The sequence below is a fragment of the Trypanosoma cruzi genome, genomic scaffold, assembly GCF_000209065.1.
Source record: "Trypanosoma cruzi strain CL Brener 1047053516793 genomic scaffold, whole genome shotgun sequence".
NCBI lineage: Eukaryota > Euglenozoa > Kinetoplastea > Trypanosomatida > Trypanosomatidae > Trypanosoma > Trypanosoma cruzi.
Window position 1 is genome coordinate 62,692 of NW_001849372.1, and position 20,829 is coordinate 83,520.

Sequence of the window (20,829 nt, forward strand, 5' to 3'; positions counted from 1 at the left end):
GTGCGCCAACGGCTGGGCATTAGGAAGGACCCTTGCACCAAAAGGTTCTCCCAATGGCAGCTGCCTCGTAGCAGGAAACTCATGTCGCTGCTCGACCACCTCCTCGGCATCCTGGTGACATCGTGTGGCTAGACATGTCGGTAAGAGCAGGGAAAAATAATAATAATAATGAGCATTCCCGCCACTATAGAGACGTGGTGCATCTTGCGATCCCGCTGGCGGCTCTCCTGTTCCACCGCTGTTTTTGCGCAACAATTCACCACAGTCATTTTTGTGGTTTGGTCGGCTTCGTGTTGCGCTCCGGGTTCTCCTCATTCATCGCCCTGCGGTGCTTCCTTCGCCTTCCCTGGCACCTGTGACTGTCCCGTGACGGTTTGTTCCGAGGCCTGACTGCCCTGGGAGGTCCTCCCGCCACCAGCATGCACTCCACCTGCTGCCTGCTGAGATGCGTCGGAGCGTGGGGATGCTGTGCCTGCAGCGTGCCCTCCGCCCAAAGACTCCGGTCCACTTGCACGCATCCGAGCAGCAGACGCGCTGCCAGTGCCAGACGGATTGCAAGTGTTACTTCGCAGTGGGTCGCTGCTGGATTGGTCCTGCCTCGTCGGAGCAGTGAGTGGTCCTCCCGAGGTGGGATTGTGGCCCTCACCCGCGGTGCTTCCTCTACCCTCCTCGTCTTCCTGATTGCTATTGTCCTCAGAGTTCACATTCCCTTTCGTCCAGAGCCACCGGCCACGGGTCCACCTTCCGCAGCCATCACAGCTTCCGCGTGCCCAGCAGTCACCGCGCCATCACCCGCGGCCGCACACGCACCCCGTCGCAGCAGCCGTCACTCACACGCACGAGCAGCTGCGCATCACTGCAGGAGCCAACAGGACGCAGAGCACACGGCCAGTCATCATCACGAACAGTGGAGCCGCCTAACGCTACGGAGCCAACCTGCGATAGCATGTGAAAACAAAAAGAGAGACAGCCGCTACACCACGCACAGCCACCGCACAGCAACAAATGGCAGCACCCCAGCAGCAGCAGCGCACACACCACGAGACAGATGGAATCAGTACGATTGCAGAGCTCGCACACCGCCCCGCAAACCACAGGTTTAAAAAGCAATAAAAAACAATAATTAAAAAACAGAAATTAAAAAAGAAAAACAAACCCAGGGCTCCAGTGCGCATGCGTATGAGTGTGTCCGCGATGCGTTCAACGGGGCACAACGCGGAGCACAACGCGGAGCACACAGCACGGCAGCAGAAGCAAGTGAAGCAAAACACAATCATTATTTTCTATTATTTTATACAGTGGACCACAACACACGCGCACAAACCCCGCGGTTGGGTGCTGGCACGCACAGCCCGCACACACCTCTTCAGCCCAGAGTGGTGTACGCCAGCGCGGATGCGGCGAGCACCAGCGGGGCACACACCCACGCAGAGCTGCTGAGGCTGCCGTCGATTTCACGAAGACGTGACGGTGCGTGGGTGGTAGTCGTAGTTGGCGCCTCTGTAGTCGTAGTACTTGGTGCATGTGTTGTAGTGGTGGTCATTGTTGGTGCCTTTGTTGTGGTGGTCGTCGTTGTCGTAGTCGGTGTTTTTGTTATGGTCGTATTAGTCGTGGTGGTCTCAGCAGAAGCGTCAGCCGGATTCGCCAACGGTACGGAGGAAAGTGGACGCGTGCTACTTTCTGGTCCTGGCGTACTGTCCGTACCTTTCCCGTGTACCTTATCGATCCCGTTACTTAGTTTCGGTCCTGAAGCTGTCGAATCTGGCCCCTCTCCGCCAGCTATTCCATCCTCTGTATCGGACCGCTCACTTAACAACCCTGGATGACCCACCTCTTCAAGTGGCAAACCAGGTGGAACGGCCGGTATATTGGTATCGGTAGTAACTTTATCGGTATCTTCACTCCCTGTCGCGCACACGGACGGGCAGCAGCACAGGGCGAGCACCAACAGGGCGCACAGCAGACGGCACGTCATCATCGTGAGTGTGGTCGTTCAGTGGTGTGGAGCTGATCTGCACAGTGAGGGACATGGAGAGCAACAGGGGAGACGATAGGTACGGCAGACACACACGCAGAGGGCACACCACATGAGGAGAGGGCAGCAGCCAGGCATGCACCGTACGCCGCACACCACGCACGACACACACTCCAATCCACGGCAACAGGCACACACACACACACAGCCCTGCCGCAACACCAACACACAGATGGAAGAGGGAGAAGCAAACAGGAGCGGCACACAAGGCCCCACCGCATGTACTTACGGCGAGAGCGGTCCGTCGCGTCTGCGCCCCTCACGGAGGGTGCGCACACACACAAGAAGGTGCAGCGCACACAGCAACACAAAAGCAAAGTAGCAATAAAAAAGGAGATCCCCGCACACCACGTGGATTGTTGGTCCACGGGAAGTGCAGCCAATATTCATCACAAAGCAACTTGTTATCCTGTTTTGGTTGTATGCTGCTACAATAACGAGTGAGTAGCGCAAAGGCCGTCCGTACAAAAGTGGCAAGTATTCCGTCGCAAACGGGCCGTCGTGCGGGTTGGGGCAGTCACAAACAGTCGCAGTCCCAGTTCCCAACGACGAGGGCATTCCCGCAGTGGATGAGGCAGAGTCTCCCGTGGTCCGTCGGGGATCAGCAGCCCGTGGCGTCTGTGATTAGGCGGTGGCGGAAAAGCCTGGTCCATCTCGAGTACCCGCCTTTGTGCTTCCTGTGTGTCTTGCCTGCTGGCATGCTTGGCAACTTCGGTGGCGACCTGCGCGCGAGGCACCTGTTAAGAAGACGGTGGCGCCATTGTGGCATCCGCATGGGAGGCCCTCGCAAACTATTATAACGCCAGGCTGAGCACGTCGGGCATGTGCCCTCATACTGTGGACGGACAAGTGCACTTTGCCGCAGGTTGGGCAGGAGGACGTCAATCCGCCGCTCGCTGGCAGGCAAGGAGTTGCGGTGCTCACGTCGGGAAGAGGTTCCGGCGGAGGCAGAGGCGGGCCGGTCACCGCAGTGAGGGAGGAACGGCACCACCGACACAGAGGGTTCCTTGTGATCCGCAGGGCGCGTGCAGGCCTGTCGAAGAGTGGGCAAGAGTCGCATCGCGCCTGTGCGCAGTGCCGCCACTCGGGGACCGATGTCCGGGTCAACACCAGGAACAGAGTCCTCGCCACACCGACAGCCGCCTCTCACGCGGTGTGCGCGGCTCCCTTTTCCTCCTGGACATCCTTCCATTATAACCTCTTGGGGGCGGTAAGGAAGTCCACGTGCCAGGCACTGACGCAGTCCTGCGAGAGGGATCGTGCAATCGTGACTTCGTCCTCAGCGGCCTCATTGCGTGGAATACCGCAGTGTGATGGGAAAATATAAAATCCACAGGGTGACCTCGCTCCACCAAGGAAAGCAGCATAATCCAAATTTACTCAGTAACGCGGTCTCGCACGGTCGGTGGGCAACGCGGGGTGCCTCAATTGCCGAGAGGGAGTCCGTTTCCTCCAGCATTCGTGTGGGCGATTGGGATGTTCCCAGAAAAGGAGGTATGAGATGTCTAAAAACATTTTCGATCGCAGGGCAGTCTGCCCTATATGAGCATGCGAGGCTGCCAGCTGCTGCACTATGTACCTCCACAGGGAGATCATTTGTCGTGGTGGAGTCATATAATAGCGCAGCGGATCCAGATGCGAGTGCAGCGAGATATGAAGGACCGTCCGTCCACAATTCAAAACCACAATCCCACAAAGAGGAGTGAGTAGAATCAAAAGCCGTGCGCCTGACATCGTCAGAGGCGTCTTTGGCAAACAGTGGCTGATAAAATCTCACTTTGTTGCAGATCACAGTGTCTCAGGGAAAAATTCAATGTTGGGCAAGAGGCGCGCAAATGTGGTTGTGGGGTGTCCCAATAATGTCACAGACGCGTGGCAATCCATTAATAACAGCATCTCTCGGAAGCGGGATCGATGTCGCTGCCTTCCCATGCATGGACGGCGGCATAGGTTCCGAGTACATAAGGGAACGCAAATCCTCGTGATCATGGAAGCGTATATAGCGTTCGTATTGTGTGAGTGCACGACGCCAAAGTATCTTACGGAGCGGAAGAATATTGGCTTCCAAATAGACAGATGTGTCTTCCGCAGATGCGCTCAGGCAAAGAATGTTTTGCTACCGTCGCGGTACCGTACTTCCATATTATGGAGGTGAGTGGGGGCAAGTCACGGGACAATTGCCTCGCCATTATGAAATAGCACACCATGAACGTATCCAATCAAAAAGGATCGCATGGTGTGATGGGACGCGCCCGCCTCTGCGACCAGTCGCGGCTGATAGCGGCGTGGCATGGCCCTCTTTGAAGCGGTGGAAGCATGCGTAACAAAATTGAGAAGTCGATCGAAAGTGTTGACCAGTAAGCGCACTGGGCGTGACTGAATACGTAGGTTCCAGCTAACAAGATGGAGATCGACCATGTCCTCGTCAGACCGTGTGTGTGTGAAGAGATGTAGAATAGAGCAGCTTCGCTCCTAGCGACGTTGATTTTTAGGCTGTACTCGGCAGTCCATGTGGCCACAAGAGACAAGAGCGGTCGCATTGCCGCAGCACAGGCATGGATGTCCGCACCTGAGGCAACAGGTGTGTGTTCGTCAGCGTACATGAAAGCGGAGGCAGAATAGATGCTGTCCAGGCGGCGCAGCAGACCATCCACACAGTAGAGGAAGAGTTGGGGTCCCGGGACGCCGCCTTGCGGTACTCCAGCTGAGGCGAGTTGTTTCCGGGAGTGCTGTTCGCGAGTGCATACCCTAACATAGCGGCCCCGCAGGTAGTTGTGCAGCCAGCGTTTGGTTCGAGGGCCAAGGCGCGGAAGTCTGTCAAGCATGCAGAATAACTTCCCATGGTCAGTGGTGTCGAACGCAATCGAAAATCAATCGAAACTACGAGCGAGAGGTGGCGACGAGCGTGTCGTGTGGGGCGTCGTCTCCAGGGCGCTCATACTCCACAATACCAAACTCATTCAATCCATGAGTAATTTGTCGATAACAAGTGCCACCACGTCCGAGGTAGAACGCGAAGGTGCAAATCCGAAATTGACGTGGGTGGTGCGGCAATAACGCTGACAGACGGCGGTGAATCACTCCTTCGGTTAACTTCAGTAAAACAGAGAGTGGCGTGATAGGTCTTTAACTCTCTGGGCGGCATGGATCCTTCCCAGGCTTGGGGATAGGAATAGCGTCTCCCATTTTCCAGGAGCCAAGCAGGCTGCCATTTGCGAAGGAGTTGTGGATCATCGTTCTAAGTGTGCCACACGCGACGGGCACGAGACGGTGCGGGAATTCATTCAACATGTCGTCGGGGCCAGGGGCTGAGCCAAGCAAAGAGTCACGGATGGTCACGTCAAGTTCATACGGCGGGAAAGGCCGATCCATTTCCCAGCCACCAGAAACCAAAGGAGTGCAGCGAGCAGCAGCAGCAGCATAAGGCGGTATGGCACGTGAAACCGCACAAAATGACGGACAAGCAGATTTGCCTGTTGCCGAGGCAGGGCGCATACGCGGCCAAGATCAGTGCGGAGCACAACCGATTCCAGAGGATGAGGGTGCGGCGCCGCCATGCCGTGAAGATATCGCCAGCTCGGGCTGGGTGAAGCTCCAAGTCCTTTCGCGCGGGCTTCCAGAAGCACAGCGGAGCAATGGCGTAAGGCTTGATTTCGTTCCTCCTTTTTTTCGGGTACATGCAGCTCAAAGTAGGCTGTCTCCAGGTGAGGCAATGTGTGTGCTTCGTGTGCTGCTTCTGCGGCGGACTCGGCTTGTTCCATTTCGTGTGTCCATATCTTTTTGGAGCTGTCACGGCTGCCGCGCGGGATATGGCGCTCAGCTGCTCGTAAGATGCCTCCGCGAGGATCCAACCATGTGGACGCGGTGGCAAGGAGGGTTTCACACAACGATGTAAAAGCATGCCAACCCGCTTTACGCAGGGCAAAGGTGGCTTCCTTCCGTCAAGGCAGCGTGTTTGCTAGTCGTGGAGTGCCATCATCCATCTCTACCAAGTAAGATATTCAGCAGTGGTCCGAGTTTATGTAATGGGCGAATGTCCAGTGGGAGATGCGTAGGGCGCAATACGCAGTCACGTCAGGGGACGAGGCATTACGATGTGTGATCCGTGTTGCCTGCGTCGGGTCATTTGCCAGCCCAAAATCCATATCGATTAGAACAGCGGCGAAATTATCGCCTCCAGTCGTTGATGTTATATATGACTGTCCCAGAGTTCACGATGTAAATTCGGGTCACCCGCGATAATCTCTTCGGGCCCAAGCGACAAACGATATTGATAGATGCGGATTATTGACCAATTGTTGTGGGAGGGTTGTAGAGATTCGCCACGCAAATGCTGGGACAGCCTGGTGGAAATACACGGGCAGCAATGGTCTCCAGGAGGTCAGTGCCAGGGAGCGACAGGCGTCCACACGGTGGAGAATGGCGCACCAGAACGGCAACACCACCACCGCGCCCAGTGCGGGCCTGAAGGTAGTCATTATGGCCAGATAATTTCGTCGCAACGTCACCACGGTTACTTATTTCCTGCAGAAGAACGATGTCAGGTGGACGCTGCTCCAATCGCGCAGCAAATGCAATATTTTTCACGGACGAGAGGCCTGCAATGTTAAGCTGCCAAATATTGATGTAGCCATCCTCCTCGGGCCAGGGTTCTTGTGAACGTCACCGCAACGGGTGATATCAACGGAGTGACCGCTGCGAAACGGTCGTGCAGTTCTGTCCGACAGTCTGCAGGCAGACCGCCTCACCTCCCCACACCGGGCATGGCGTGGAACCTTCTCGAGGGGTGAAGTCACCTTGGTCTCCGTCGTGCTCGCAGCAACGCCCTGCTGCAGAGTTCCTATACGCAACCAAAGCCTCAACACCGCGACAAGGCGCAACATCATCGCTGGGGACCGTGGATACTAGCAACGGATGGCGGTGTTGACGTCCCCAAGTCAGCCGGGATTGGCATACTGCTCTCATCCAGCAACATTCGAAGATAATAGAGAAGGTCAGTACCAACTGCGGCACACGCCCATGCAGCTACAGGACGGAGTCCCGTGCACTGCTCCCGGCCATGGAAAGGCTGAGTGTCCATCGTATCCAGCACAGGCAAGAACCCTGCATGTGGTGACAGACAGTCATTCCCTTCTAGCCGCCGTCACCAAGGGCCCGCGCAGTCATACCGACTGGACGGAGAACCGGATCTGGCAGCATCTCTTGTCACTGACGCGTGCCGGCTGGTCCGTGCAGCTGCAGTTTTGCTACGAACATCGCGGAGTACATGTTAACGAGCCTGCAGATCATTAGACGCAGACCACGGCAACCGGGCAATACACGGAACATGGAATAGCACCCATACAGCGCACGGACCTGCTGACATGCATTAACACCCAGCTCACCAACAAGTGGCGTAGCACCATGCATCAGGACACCCACCACTACCTGCTTGGCGGCGCCAGGCCATCAGATCCAGGCGGCAAGCACCTGATTACCCAGGAAGCCCTCGACCAACAGGAACGGACAAACACTGCATGAGCAGGGTGCGGGGAATCCGAGCTCTGGGGTCGCCTGTACTGGACTGTGAGAGACTGCACGAACCAACGCCGTTTCCGCAACACCTCACCGGAACACTCTGCTTATATGCGCTCCAACGACGATCCCACTGCACCGGGACGGAAGCTGTTCCCCCGACGACAAGGGAGGCCGACGCACCGCCTGTGGAGAGACGGCCCTCCACACGGCGTCGGAAGAGGAAATGCCCGCACTGTGACGCCACACTGGTGGGACACACGAACCACATCAGCCACTGTCGGTGCCTTCATCCGGAACGCCCTCCACCGCTTCCCAACCTCCACCGCGATTGCTGCAACACGGTCTTCCCCACACAAAAAAAGCTCCGCACTGATATCGCTGCGCACAAAACCCAGACGCTGATCGGTACCGCAGCAGCAGTGCCAGGAGGCAATCACTGCTACCGCAGGATCAGCCAGCCTCCACAAGCGCAACAATTAGCCCGCAGAAAACACTGCACCATCTGCTTCCAGAATGTACAGACGCTCTGGCTGTGCGCCAACGGCTGGGCATTAAGAAGGACCTTTGCACCGAAAGGTTCTCCCAATGGCAGCTGCCTCGTAGCAGGAAACTCATGTCGCTGCTCGACCACCTCCTCGGCATCCTGGTGACATCGTGTGGCTAGACATGTCGGTAAGAGCAGGGAAAAATAATAATAATGAGCATTCCCGCCACTATAGAGACGTGGTGCATCTTGCGATCCCGCTGGCGGCTCTCCTCTTCCACCGCTGTTTTTGTGCAAGAGGTCACCACAGTCATTTTTGTGGTTTGGTCGGCTTCGTGTTGCGCTCCGGGTTCTTCTCCTTCATCGCCCTGCTGTGCCTCCTTCGCCTTCCCTGGCACCTGTGACTGTCCCGTGACGGTTTGTTCCGAGGCCTGACTGCCCTGGGAGGTCCTCCCGCCACCAGCATGCACTCCACCTGCTGCCTGCTGAGATGCGTCGGAGCGTGGGGATGCTGTGCCTGCAGCGTGCCCTCCGCCCAAAGAGTCCGGTCCACTTGCACGCATCCGAGCAGCAGAAGCGCTGCCAGTGCCGGACGGATTGCAAGTGTTACTTCGCAGTGGGTCGCTGCTGGATTGGTCCTGCCTCGTCGGAGCAGTGAGTGGTCCTGCCGAGGTGGGATTGTGGCCCTCACCCGCGGTGCTTCCTCTACCCTCCTCGTCTTCCTGATTGCTATTGTCCTCAGAGTTCACATTTCCCTTTCGTCCAGAGCCACCGGCCACGGGTCCACCTTCCGCAGCCATCACAGCTTCCGCGTGCCCAGCAGTCACCGCGCCATCACCCGCGGCCGCACACGCACCCCGTCGCAGCAGCCGTCACTCACACGCACGAGCAGCTGCGCATCACTGCAGGAGCCAACAGGACGCAGAGCACACGGCCAGTCATCATCACAAACAGTGGAGTCGCCTAACGCTGCGGAGCCAACCTTCGATAGCATGTGAAAACAAAGAGAGAGACACAGCCGCTACACCACGCACAGCCACCGCACAGCAACAAATGGCAGCACCCCAGCAGCAGCAGCGCACACACCACGAGACAGATGGAATCAGTACGATTGCAGAGCTCGCACACCGCCCCGCAAACCACAAGTTTGAAAAGCAATAAAAAACAATAATTAAAAAACAGAAATTAAAAAGAAAAGAAAAACAAACCCAGGGCTCCAGTGCGCATGCTTATGAGTGTGTCCGCGATGCGCTCAACGTGACGGATGCGGGGCACAACGCGGAGCACACAGCACGGCAGCAGAAGCAAGTGAAGCAAAACACAATCATTATTTCCTCTTATTTTATACAGTGAACCACAACACACGCGCACAAATCCCCGCGGTTGAGTGCTGGCATGCACAGCCCGCACACACCTCTTCAGCTCAGAGCGGTGTACGCCAGCGCGGATGCGGCGAGCACCAGCGGGGCACACACCCACGCAGAGCTGCTGAGGCTGCCGTCGATTTCGCGAAGACGTGACGGTGCGCGGGTGGTCGACACAGCTGGCGCCTCTGTAGTCGTAGTACTTGGTGCCTCTGGCGCAGTGGTGGTCGTCGTAGTCGGTGCCTTTGTTGTGGTGGTCGTCGTGGTCTCGGCAGGATCTTTGGCTTCCTGAGCTGCTTTATCTGCGGATGTATTAGTGCCATTTTGTCTTCCTGTCATACCGTCCCTGCCTTCTGCCTGTAAATTATTGGTCACGACATTTGATTGCGGTCCCCCAGCGGTCACACCTGGTCCCGATCCGCCAACGTTTCCCTGATCTGGAACGGGCCCCAAAGTTGACGACCCTGGCTGGCCGGTACCCTGTGATGGATCTGGTGTTGAAGGCGGTGGAACGGCAGCTACATTAGGTTTGGGTTCGGACTTCTCCTTGGGGACTGGTGGCTGTGTTGTAGTCGTCGTGGTCGTCTGGGAAGAAGCGGCAGCTTCAGGCTGAGCGTCTCCCGCGTACACGGACGGGCAGCAGCACAGGGCAAGCACCAAAAGGGCGCACAGCAGACGGCACGTCATCATCGTGAGTGTGGTCGTTCAGTGGTGTGGAGCTGATCTGCACAGTGAGGGCCATGGAGAGCAACAGGGGAGACGAGAGGTGCGGCAGACACACACAGAGGGCACACCACATGAGGAGAGGGCAGCAGCCAGGCATGCACCGTACGCCGCACACCACGCACGACACACACTCCAATCCACGGCAGCAGGCACACACACACACACAGCCCTGCCGCAACACCAACACACAGATGGAAGAGGGAGAAGCAAACAGGAGCGGCACACAAGGCTCCACCGCATGGACATACGGCGAGAGCGGTCCGTCGTGTCTGCACCCCTCACGGAGGGTACGCACACACAAGAAGGTGCAGCGCACACAGCAACACAAAAGCAAAGTAACAATAAAAAAAAGAGATCCTCGCACACCACGTGGATTGTTGGTCCACGGGAAGTGCAGCCAATATTCATCACAAAAACAGTTCAGTTGCCGTATGCCTTCGTCCATATTCATCGCACTCCACTTCATGCAGGCACGGCCACCACCGCAGCAGCAGCCGCACACGCAACAACAAGAAGAAGCAAAAGAGGGGAGGTGGTGTGAGAGACCACAGTGCTGTCACTGTCGTCAGGTGGCACCGTATCATCTGTTTTGGCTGTGTTAATTGGTGCTCTTGGGATTCCTGCACTCTGGGATGTCGCATTCTCTGTGGTGCCTGATGCGTCGTTGGGATTGGGAGTCGTACTGAGCTGTGCGATTCTTCCACTGGAGGGTTGGCTCAAGCCGTTTGTGGCCGGATTGCTTTCTGAGCCATCGTCAGACTGCAGGGCCGCAGCTGCTGTGGGGCTGCTTCTGCTGTTGTCATTTATTGCCGCATCACTCGTGTTGGCGGCTTTATTCACTGATAATTGTAATGTTTTCTCCCATCTGTCGTTGATATAACGCTTCTGCCATATCCCTTTTTGCCTTGTCCTTCTCTGGCGGCAGGCAGTTCAGTAATCCCTGAGCCATCCTCCCTCCCCTCACTGTTGTCAACAGCACGTCCACCTCTAGATGGGAACGATGGATTAGCGTCCGTTGTACTCTTGGCTGGTGCGCCATCCAACAAACCCGATAAAACTTGTTGCTGAACTCCAAGTCCCGGCGAGCTGCCATTTAAGGGGTTCGCCACCTCACCTTCTTATTTTTCATTCGGTGGCTGTGGCCGTGGGTTCTCTTCGTCAGTCGGATTCGATTCAGTCACTGCCAACGGAGTGATTCCAAGATCTTCTTTGAATTTATCACCTTTTTTATCTTCAACCTTTTCCTCTTCTCCAACTCCTTCCACATCAGCAACTTCAACGTTTCCTGCCGAAGTTTTTCCTGCAAGGGTGTGTTGTGCTTCCTGCTGAAGCCTAATCAGAGTGCCGTTTGTAATGCCCAGCACAGTTGCAGACTTTTCTTCTTCACTCCCATTGTCTGTTTCTTCATCTCCAGCAACTCATTGATTTTCATTTTCAACTTCGGCTTCAGCATCGTCAGTTTCTCCTGGAAGTAAACGTGACAGCACTGGCGGTGGCGTTTCCAGCAAACCTCCACCACCACTCGCAGAATCAACAGGTATATCGGCAGCAGCTGCCAAACGCTCAGCGCATCCGACACCGCCGGCACCGCACCACAGCACGCAGAGGGCACACACCAGCAGCACACGGCCAGTCATCATCGCCATCACTCCTGTCACTTGCGTGCAGCCTAAAGCAAAAACTAACTCCCCGTCAACAGAGAGGGAAGAAAAAAGATAGACACGGCCGCTACACCACGCACAGCCACCGCACAGCAACAAATGGCAGCACCCCAGCAGCAGCAGCGCACACACCACGAGACAGATGGAATCAGTACGATTGCAGAGCTCGCACACCGCCCCGCAAACCAGAAGTTTGAAAAGCAATAAAAAACAATAATTAAAAAACAGAAATTAAAAAAAGAAAAGAAAAACAAACCCAGGGCTCCAGTGCGCATGCTTATGAGTGTGTCCGCGATGCGTTCAACGTGGCGGATGCGGGGCACAACGCGGAGCACACAGCACGGCAGCAGAAGCAAGTGAAGCAAAACACAATCATTATTTTCTCTTATTTTATACAGTGAACCACAACACACGCGCGCAAACCCCGCGGTTGAGTGCTGGCACGCACAGCCCGCACACACCTCTTCAGCCCACAGTGGTGTACGCCAGCGCGGATGCGGCGAGCACCAGCGGGGCACACACCCACGCAGAGCTGCTGAGGCTGCCGTCGATTTCGCGAAGACGTGACGGTGCGCGGGTGGTCGACACAGCTGGCGCCTCTGTAGTCGTAGTGGTTGGTGCCTCTGGCGCAGTGGTGGTCGTCGTAGTTGGTTCCTTTGTTGTAGTCGTGGTTGTTGCGGAAACATCTTTGGCGTTATTATCTGTTTGGTCAGCGGAAGAACTTGTGCCACTTCGTGGTCCTGTAGTGCCATTATTAACTTCTGCCTGTATCGTATTGGGTGCGTTATTTGACTGCGGTTCCGTAACGGTGGAATCTCCCTCTACGGCACTTTTTCCCGAGTCCGCAGAGGACCCCAAACCTGACGACCCTGAATTACCTTTCCCCTGTTTATCCCTTGATGCAGGAGGCAATAAATTAGCGCCTTTTCCATTAGCTTCAGGATTCTTAGTGTTCTCCGGTGAGACTGTTGCAGCGATCGACTCGGTTGTCTCAGTAACAACTTCGACTTTATTATCTGTTTGATCGGCGGGTTGTCTCGTGCCAATTTCTGATCCTTTATTACCGTTCGTACCCTCTGACAGTGATGTATTTGGCTCAGTATTTGCTTTTGGTCCCGGAACGGCCAAAACTGGTGCCTCTGGCCCAATTTCTTTCGCAGCCGGCTCAGTGGCTGAATTTTCAGCAGCCTCAGCCTGACCGTTCCCTGGTATTCCTCTTGGTTCAGGGACCGCTGGACCGGTGACGCTTCCATTAGGTGCAGCCGCCATAGATTCAGGTGAAACAGGCGACAAATTGGAGTGGTTTATATCAGCTTGAACATCAGTGGCCTCCTGAGTGGCTGCCGCGCACACGGACAGGCAGCAGCACAGGGCGAGCACCAACAGGGCGCACAGCAGACGGCACGTCATCATCATCGTGAGTGTGGTCGTTCAGTGGTGTGGAGCTGACCTGCACAGTGAGGGACATGGAGAGCAACAGGGGAGACGAGAGGTGCGGCAGACACACACAGAGGGCACACCACATGAGGAGAGGGCAGCAGCCAGGCATGCACCGTACGCCGCACACCACGCACGACACACACTCCAATCCACGGCAGCAGGCACACACACACACAGCCCTGCCGCAACACCAACACACAGATGGAAGAGGGAGAAGCAAACAGGAGCGACACACAAGGCTCCACCGCATGTACATGCGGCGAGAGCGGTCCGTCGTGTCTGCACCCCTCACGGAGGGTGCGCACACACACAAGAAGGTGCAGCGCACACAGCAACACAAAAGCAAAGTAGCAATAAAAAAGGAGATCCCCGCACACCACGTGGATTGTTGGTCCACGGGAAGTGCAGCCAATATTCATCACAAAGCAACTTGTTATCCTGTTTTTGTTGTATGCTGCTACAATAACGAGTGAGTAGCGCAAAAAACGTCCGTACAAAGGTGGCAAGTATTCCGTCGCAAACGGGCCGTCGTGCGGGCTGGGGCAGTCCCACACAGTCGCATTCCCAGTTCCCAACGACGAGGGCATTCCCGCAGTGGATGAGGCAGAGTCTCCCGTGGTCCGTCGGGGGATCAGCAGCCCGTGGCGTCTGTGATGAGGCGGTGGCGGAAGAGCCTGGTCCATCCCGAGTACCCGCGTTTGTGCTTCCTGCGTGTCTTGCCTGCTGGCATGCTTGGCAACTTCGGTGCCGACCTGCGCGCGAGGCACCTGTTAAGAAGACGGTGGCGCCATTGTGGCATCCGCATGGGAGGCCCTCGCAAACTATTATAACGCCAGGCTGAGCACGTCGGGCATGTGCCCTCATACTGTGGACGGACAAATGCACTCTGCTGCAGGTTGGGCAGGAGGACGTCAATCCGCCGCTCGCTGGCAGGCAAGGAGTTGCGGTGCTCACGTCGGGAAGAAGTTCCGGCGGAGGCAGAGGCGGGCCGGTCACCGCAGTGAGGGAGGGACGGCACCACCGACACAGAGGGTTCCTTGTGATCCGCAGGGCGCGTGCAGGCCTGTCGAAGAGTGGGCAGGAGTCGCATCGCGCCTGTGCGCAGTGCCGCCACTCGGGGACCGATGTCCGGGTCAACACCAGGAATAGAGTCCTCGCCACACCGACAGGCGCCTGTCACGCGGTGTGCGCGACTTCCTTTTCCTCCTGCACATCCTTCCAGTATAACCTCTTGACGGCGGTAAGGAAGTCCACGTGCCAGGCAGTGACGCAGTCCTGCGAAAGAGATCGTGCCATGACGGCATCAGCGTCGGCGGCCTCATTGCGTGGGATTCCGCAGTGTCATAGGAAAATGTGGATTCTGCTGTGTGACCTCAATCCGCCAGTGAATGCGGCACGGTACAAATCTCCTCGCTGACGTCGTCGTGCGTCTCCAGCGGGCCAAGGCGGAGTGACTCCATCGCCGAGAGGGAGTCCGTGGCGACAGGAACTCGTGTGGGCGATTGGGATGCTGCTGCCAGGCGGGGAACTGGGAAGTGTCCGAGGCCATGCTCAGTGGCAGGACACTCCGCTCGGCAGGTGCATGCAAGGCTGCCAGCAGCTGTGCGGTGAGGCCCCACAGGGAGCTCCGCTGTCCGGGGAGTCAAGTGGCAGTGCAGCGGATCCAGAGGCATGCTCAGCGAGAGACGAAAAGCCGTCCGTCCAGCGGCCTCCGTCATACGGCCCCAGAGGGTTGCAGGCCGCTTCAAGGACCGATCGTCTGACACCGTCCAGAGCGTCCTTGGCGTGCCGTGGCCGGAAGACGCCCACCCCGCTGCAGCTCACAGTGTCCCGGGCCAAAACTCGGTGCTCAACAAGAGGGGCGCGGATGTGGTCCGGGGAGATCCTCATGTGGCTGCGGACGCGTCGCAGTTCCTTGAGGACGGCATCTCCCGGCAGCAGAATGGTCTTCGCTGCCTTCCCAGGTATTGACGAAGGTGTGGTTTCCGAGCATACTGCGCCACGCAAATCCTCAATATAACGGAGAAGTGTGAGGCGTTCGTGCCGTGTGGGTGCGCAGAACCCAACGATCCTCCGCAGCGGTGCTGGACTGGCGGCCAAGTGGACAGAGTTACCCTTCGATGAAGCGCGTGGGACGAGCGATGCTGTGCAGCTGTCGCCGTGCCGCACTTCCAGGCTGTGGAGGCGAGTGGGGGCCGACACGGTGCGGTTGCCTCGCTGCCGTGGTGCAACGCACCGTGGACGCATCCAACCAGAAAGGATCGCATGGTGTGCTGGGACGCACCAGCTCCTGCGCCCAGCCGCAGCTGACGGCGGCGTGGCACGGTCTGCCCTGCAGCGGCGGTGACGTGCGAAACAAAATTGAGGTGTCGATCAATCGCATTGCCGAGCAGACGCACAGGGTGGGACTTGACGCGTGGCTTCCCACCGCCCAGACGATGGTCGGCCGTGTCCTCGTCAGACTGTCGGTGTGAGGCGATGCAGAACAGAGCGGCACCGCTCCTGTCGGCGCTGATACTCAGACTGTGCTCGGCAGCACATGTGGCCACAACGGACACGGCAGCTGGCATTGCCGCACCACAGGCACGGGGGTCCGCACACAACGAAACAAGCGTGCGGTTGTCAGCGTGAATGAACGCCGACGCAAAGTGAATGCTGTACAGGCGGCGCAGCAGACCATCCACGTGGCGGTGGAGGAGCTGGGGCCGCACGACGCTGCATTGGGCTGCCACGGCTGAGGGAAGCTGCTGTCGGGAATATTGCTCGCAAGCACTCACCCCAACGCAGCCGCCTCGCAGGCGATTGCGCTACCAGCGTTGGGCGCGACGGCCCAGGCGTGGGAGCCCGCGGAGCACAGCCAACACTCGCCCATCGCCAACGGTGTCGAACGCAGTCGAGATGCCGATCGGGACGGCGAGAGAGCGGCGACGGCGACGGTGCAGCGCGGAACGACGCCCCTGCGACGCCCGCACTCCACAGCGATGCACCCGCTCAGCCCTCGTGCCGCTTCGTCACTCACAGGCGTCACCAACTCCGAGGCCGCGCGCCGTGGCGTGGATCCAGGCTGACGCCGGTGGTGTGCCAGCAGTGCTGACAGGCGGCGGTGGACCAGTCCTTCGCTCACCCCTAGCAGGACAGAGAGCAGCGGGAGTGGCCGACAACTTTCTCGGTGCGGCGTGTGTCCTTCCCGTGTCTGCGGATGGGAGTGGTGTCCCCATTTCCCAGCAACTTCGCAGGATTCCGTCGGCGAGGGAGGTGTTGATCATCGTTCTGTGCGAGCAGCGGGCAGCGGGTAAAAGATGGCGCAGAAACGCACTCAATACGCCGTCGGGGCCAGGGGCAATGCCAGGCAAACAGTCGCGGATGGCCGAGTCAGGCGCACACGACGTGAAGGGCCAATCCATATTCCAGTCAACAGGAGGCACGCAAGCACAAACTGTGCAGGCAGCTGTGGGGATCGCAGCACGTGAGACGCGGACAGTGTGACGGACGAGCGTGTTGCCTGTTGCCGAATTCCATCGGTGCTCACCAGCGCTACACATACTGTTTTTGTGCCGTACGCGACACGAAACGGCAAAAGCTACTGCTAGGCGGAGGCATTGAGCAGCACCCAGGCCCCATAGCAGCACTCCAGATGAACGGCTCTTCTCTCACGCCGAACAAAATTGCAACGTTAATAACGCAATGAGCAGACGTTGATAGCCATCCAGGATATCCGGAAGCCGTCGGAGCAAATCGCCAGAATGCACACTGGGGATTACGTGCTCCATGCACAAGCGCGTATCGGCAAGAAAGGCGGTGCTGGTGCGGAAAACTCTCCGCTCCAGGCATACACCCCTCACCATCACTCAACATGATCCCGGCCTCGAAATGGTGGTGGTCCAAGTCGCCCTGGAGCAGAACCGTGGCCTCAGCGTAGCGGGTGCCTACATGCCAGTGCCACTGCAAATATCGCAATCCCTTAGGCGGTTACTAAACTGCCTTCCGGCCTCGGCACCGCTCCTTCTGTGCGAAGATTCCAACGCGCATCGCCCACAGTGGGAGTCCTTCCTGGAGACGCCTCCAAGCGACGTCGCCGTAGAATTTTTACAAGGGTGCGCGGATGCGGGATTCACCTTGGTTGACACCCCTGACGAGATCACGCATGTCCGTGGCAGACGAGAGGAATCCTGCACCGATCAAACAGGGTCAATGCACCTTGCCGTGTCGGATTGGAGAGCCAATGTGTCGCCACTCAGTGACCACCACATGCTCACCTGCACGTTGCACCAGGCATGCGTCGACAGCATCCCCTCGGCGCCCCCTTCGGTACGCCAACTTTTATACAGCTGGGGAAGTGCAAGTGGGAGTCCTTCGCCAACGATCTCGACGAATACATCTCAGTATACGAATATAAGAAGCAGTCAACCGACGTAAAATATTTCACGCGAGTGCCTGCAGTTTCACTTCAACAGCATTGACTGGGCGGCATGCACAAGGACGGTCCCAAGCTCTGGGATGGCATCCTTGCGGAAGCGGAGCGGATTGCTGCCGACTGCAAGACCCGCTGTCTGCGGCTGCCAACGCCCAACCGTGAGGCGGAGATCCAACGGACAAGGAGTCAAACTTTCCTCCTACTCCGAGAGCGCTTGCGCAACACGCATCCACGGCGCATCAGCACGCTGAATACAGGTGAACCGCTCTCCTGAAAATACATTGCGGGACGAAAAAGGGAACCATCACCACCATCCCCCACACCAGCGTTAATGGGCGATGGCCACAATAATTTCAGGACAGCACTAAGAGCAGAGGATGCTCTCAATCATGGATTCCTCCCATATCACTCCCTCGCAGAGCGGTTGGGTTTTCCAAAGATCAACGCGGACAGAACAAGTCCCTGAACATTTTTTCTCTCTCTCCCATCTTGGGCCGCTGAACAACAACGAGTCGGCCGCCTCATCTGCGACAGGCTCTCTCCCCCACCCCTCTTGATGCCCCTTTCAGTCAAACGGAACCGCTTTCTGCGCTGCGTAGTGCACCGTACGGCAAGGCCCCGGACCGCACGAAGTCTACAGTGAGGCACTACGACATCCTTCGACGAAGCGTCTCCGATTCCCTCTCCGCTGCATTGACCACAGCTGGACGACCGGCAGGATTCCGGTCGGGTGGCGACAAGCCACCATCGTCCCACTCCTGCAACCCGGCAGGCTGCCGGCACTAATGGCTTCATGTCGACCCATCAGCCTCACGTCCATCGTGAGCAAGGTCGCTGAGAAAATAGTACTGAAGAAATTGCTTTAGGTATGGACGCCACACCCCCACCAGTACGCATATCGTAGCATGTGTACCACGGCGATGCAGCCGGCCAAACTGATACACGAAGTTGAGCATAACAGAAACGATTGCTTCCAAGTGAACCTTCCCAAGAAGAGCGGTGTTGGCACTCAACTCCACTGCGGACCCCATCGGACTCTGTTGGTGCTGGTAGACTCCAGCAAGGCCTTTGACTCCATAGATCATCGAGTCCTCAGTCGCTTGCTGGCTAATATTCCGGGGCAAAACGCCAAAGGTGGCTTAGAAACTTTCTGTGTGGCTGTTACGCAAGACACGAGTGGCCAATAAACTCAGTGATCGACGTCCCAAGCTGCGACGGGCTCCTCAGGGGTCCGTATTGGGACCGTATATCTTCTCCCTCCACGCACACCCACTCCTCACGCTGCTGAACAGCTTCTCAGACGTCGCAGCAGACATGTGCTCGGATGATCTCTCTATTGTCATCGAGGGACAGTCTCGGCAAGTCGCCATTCCCGCAGCCGGCATGGTTCTCAAACAACTGCATGCGTGGAGTCAGGAAAATGACATGGCCACCAACCAGTCGAAGTGCGAAGCCGCTTGGTCCATACTCTCCACGCACACGGAGTCAGTCTATGACCGCGAAGGAAAGTGGCCCCTGGCAGTGACTGGCTGCGAGATTCCAGTCACGGCCATTGGGTCGTCACACACTACGAAGCTTCTTGGCATGGATCTCGATCCACGACTGTCGCTAAATGCGGCGGCCTCCAAGCACTGCACCGCCGCCTTGCAGCGGATATCCCAGCTGCGCTGCATTGCGCATAAAGAAGCGGGACCATCTCCACATGACCTACGCACGTTCGCCATCGGATACAGTGCCTCCAGCTCACCTTATGGCAGTGAACTCATATGGGCAGTAGCGACGGATCCCGCGAGGAATGAGATGCAGAAGACGCACGCAACACTGGTACGCACTGTGAGCGGAGTTCCGAGCACAACTGACAAGAAATCCGCCATGCTGCAGGCCAATACACCGTCGCTCCATGTCCTTTGCCTGCGCACGCGTTTCAGATGGAGCGGATGCGGAAACCGCAGCCTGTGCCTCTGCCTCGCGCAGGTTTCCGCACCTCGCCGTTATCTCTCGACAAACGTTGCGCCTTCGTGGATGCACACACACACAGGACTACGGCGCCACCGAAGACTCACCACGCGAATAGCAGCTCCTTCGTGGCTCCATTCCTCCCTGGTCCGCGGCCTCTGCTCACCGGGTCACCATCGGTGTGGAGCTTCCGGTGGACCACTCGATCACCGACGAAAAAGAGCTGATAAGGGAAAAGCGCAGAGTCAGCGAAGAGGCTCTAGCGCCGCACGGCCATCGTTCGTGGATACTCGCAACGGATGGCGGTGTAGACGTTCCCAGGTCAGCCGGGGTTGGAATACTGCTTTCATCCCTCAATTCATCGAAGATAATAGAGAAGGTCAGTACCAACTGCGGCACACGCCCATGCAGCCGCACGACGGAATCCAGTGCACTGCTCCCGGCCATGGAAAGGCTGAGTGTCCATCGTATCCAGCACAGGCAAAAACCCTGCATGTGGTGACAGACAGTCATTCCCTTCTAGCCGCCGTCACCAAGGGCCCGCGCAGTCATACCGACTGGACGGAGGACCGGATCTGGCAGCGTCTCTTGTCGCTGACGCGTGCCGGCTGGTCCGTGCAGCTGCAGTTTTGTTACGAACATTGCGGAGTACATGTTAACGAGCCTGCAGATCAGCATGCGACGCAGACCACGGCAACCGGGCAATACACGGAACATGGAATAGCACCCATATGGCGCACGGACCTGCTGACATGCATTAACACCCAGCTCACCAACAAGTGGCGTAGCACCATGCATCAGGACACCCACCACTACCTGCTTGGCGGCGCCAGGCCATCAGATCCAGGCGGCAAGCACCTGATTACTCAGGAAGCCCTCGACCAACAGGGAACGGACAAACATTGCATGAGCAGGGTGCGGGGAATCCGAGCTCTGGGGTCGCCTGTACTGGACTGTGAGAGACTGCACGAGCCAACGCCGTTTCTGCAACATCTCACCGGAACAGTCTGCTTATATGCGCTCCAACAATGATCCCACTGCACCGGGACGGAAGCTGTTCCCCCGACGACAAGGGAGGCCGACGCACCGCCTGTGGAGAGACGGCCCTCCACACGGCGTCGGAAGAAGAAATGCCCGCACTGTGACGCCACACTGGTGGGACACACGAACCACATCGGTCACTGTCGGTGCCTTCATCCGGAACACCCTCCACCGCTTCCCGACCTCCACCG

General features: G+C 57.5%; 4 protein-coding genes and 1 pseudogene across 4 annotated transcripts, besides 11 other annotated features; all 5 read right to left on the reverse strand.

Annotated features, from left to right (window-relative positions):
* Positions 1 to 1,089: part of a sequence feature (areas not merged during assembly with more than two copies in the genome that could not be assigned to a particular haplotype) that runs on past the window's edge.
* Positions 1,090 to 1,230: a sequence feature (haploid, Esmeraldo-like haplotype).
* Positions 1,231 to 2,180: a sequence feature (heterozygous, Esmeraldo-like haplotype).
* Tc00.1047053508365.240 (mucin TcMUCII, putative) lies at positions 1,367 to 1,978 on the reverse strand (the record flags this gene model as incomplete). Its single annotated transcript, XM_813618.1, has 1 exon — positions 1,367 to 1,978. The coding sequence occupies one exon, from the start codon at positions 1,976 to 1,978 to the stop codon at positions 1,367 to 1,369; it is 612 nt and encodes a 203-aa protein (XP_818711.1).
* Positions 1,527 to 1,619: a microsatellite.
* Positions 2,181 to 2,677: a sequence feature (areas merged during assembly that could not be assigned to a particular haplotype. This can correspond to areas where the two haplotypes were merged or to regions with more than two copies in the genome that were merged during assembly.).
* Positions 2,678 to 8,947: a sequence feature (areas not merged during assembly with more than two copies in the genome that could not be assigned to a particular haplotype).
* On the reverse strand, positions 8,213 to 8,836 carry Tc00.1047053508365.270 (uncharacterized protein; the record flags this gene model as incomplete). Its single annotated transcript, XM_813619.1, has 1 exon — positions 8,213 to 8,836. One exon carries the CDS (start codon positions 8,834 to 8,836, stop codon positions 8,213 to 8,215), a length of 624 nt encoding a protein of 207 aa, XP_818712.1.
* Positions 8,948 to 9,687: a sequence feature (haploid, Esmeraldo-like haplotype).
* Positions 9,187 to 9,243: a sequence feature (A-rich).
* Positions 9,455 to 10,090, reverse strand: Tc00.1047053508365.280 (mucin TcMUCII, putative; the record flags this gene model as incomplete). Its single annotated transcript, XM_813620.1, has 1 exon — positions 9,455 to 10,090. One exon carries the CDS (start codon positions 10,088 to 10,090, stop codon positions 9,455 to 9,457), a length of 636 nt encoding a protein of 211 aa, XP_818713.1.
* Positions 9,688 to 9,929: a sequence feature (areas not merged during assembly with more than two copies in the genome that could not be assigned to a particular haplotype).
* Positions 9,930 to 11,300: a sequence feature (haploid, Esmeraldo-like haplotype).
* Tc00.1047053508365.284 lies at positions 10,588 to 11,772 on the reverse strand (annotated as a pseudogene).
* Positions 11,301 to 20,829: a sequence feature (areas not merged during assembly with more than two copies in the genome that could not be assigned to a particular haplotype).
* Positions 12,253 to 13,203, reverse strand: Tc00.1047053508365.290 (mucin TcMUCII, putative; the record flags this gene model as incomplete). The annotated part of the gene is made up of 1 exon (XM_813621.1): positions 12,253 to 13,203. One exon carries the CDS (start codon positions 13,201 to 13,203, stop codon positions 12,253 to 12,255), a length of 951 nt encoding a protein of 316 aa, XP_818714.1.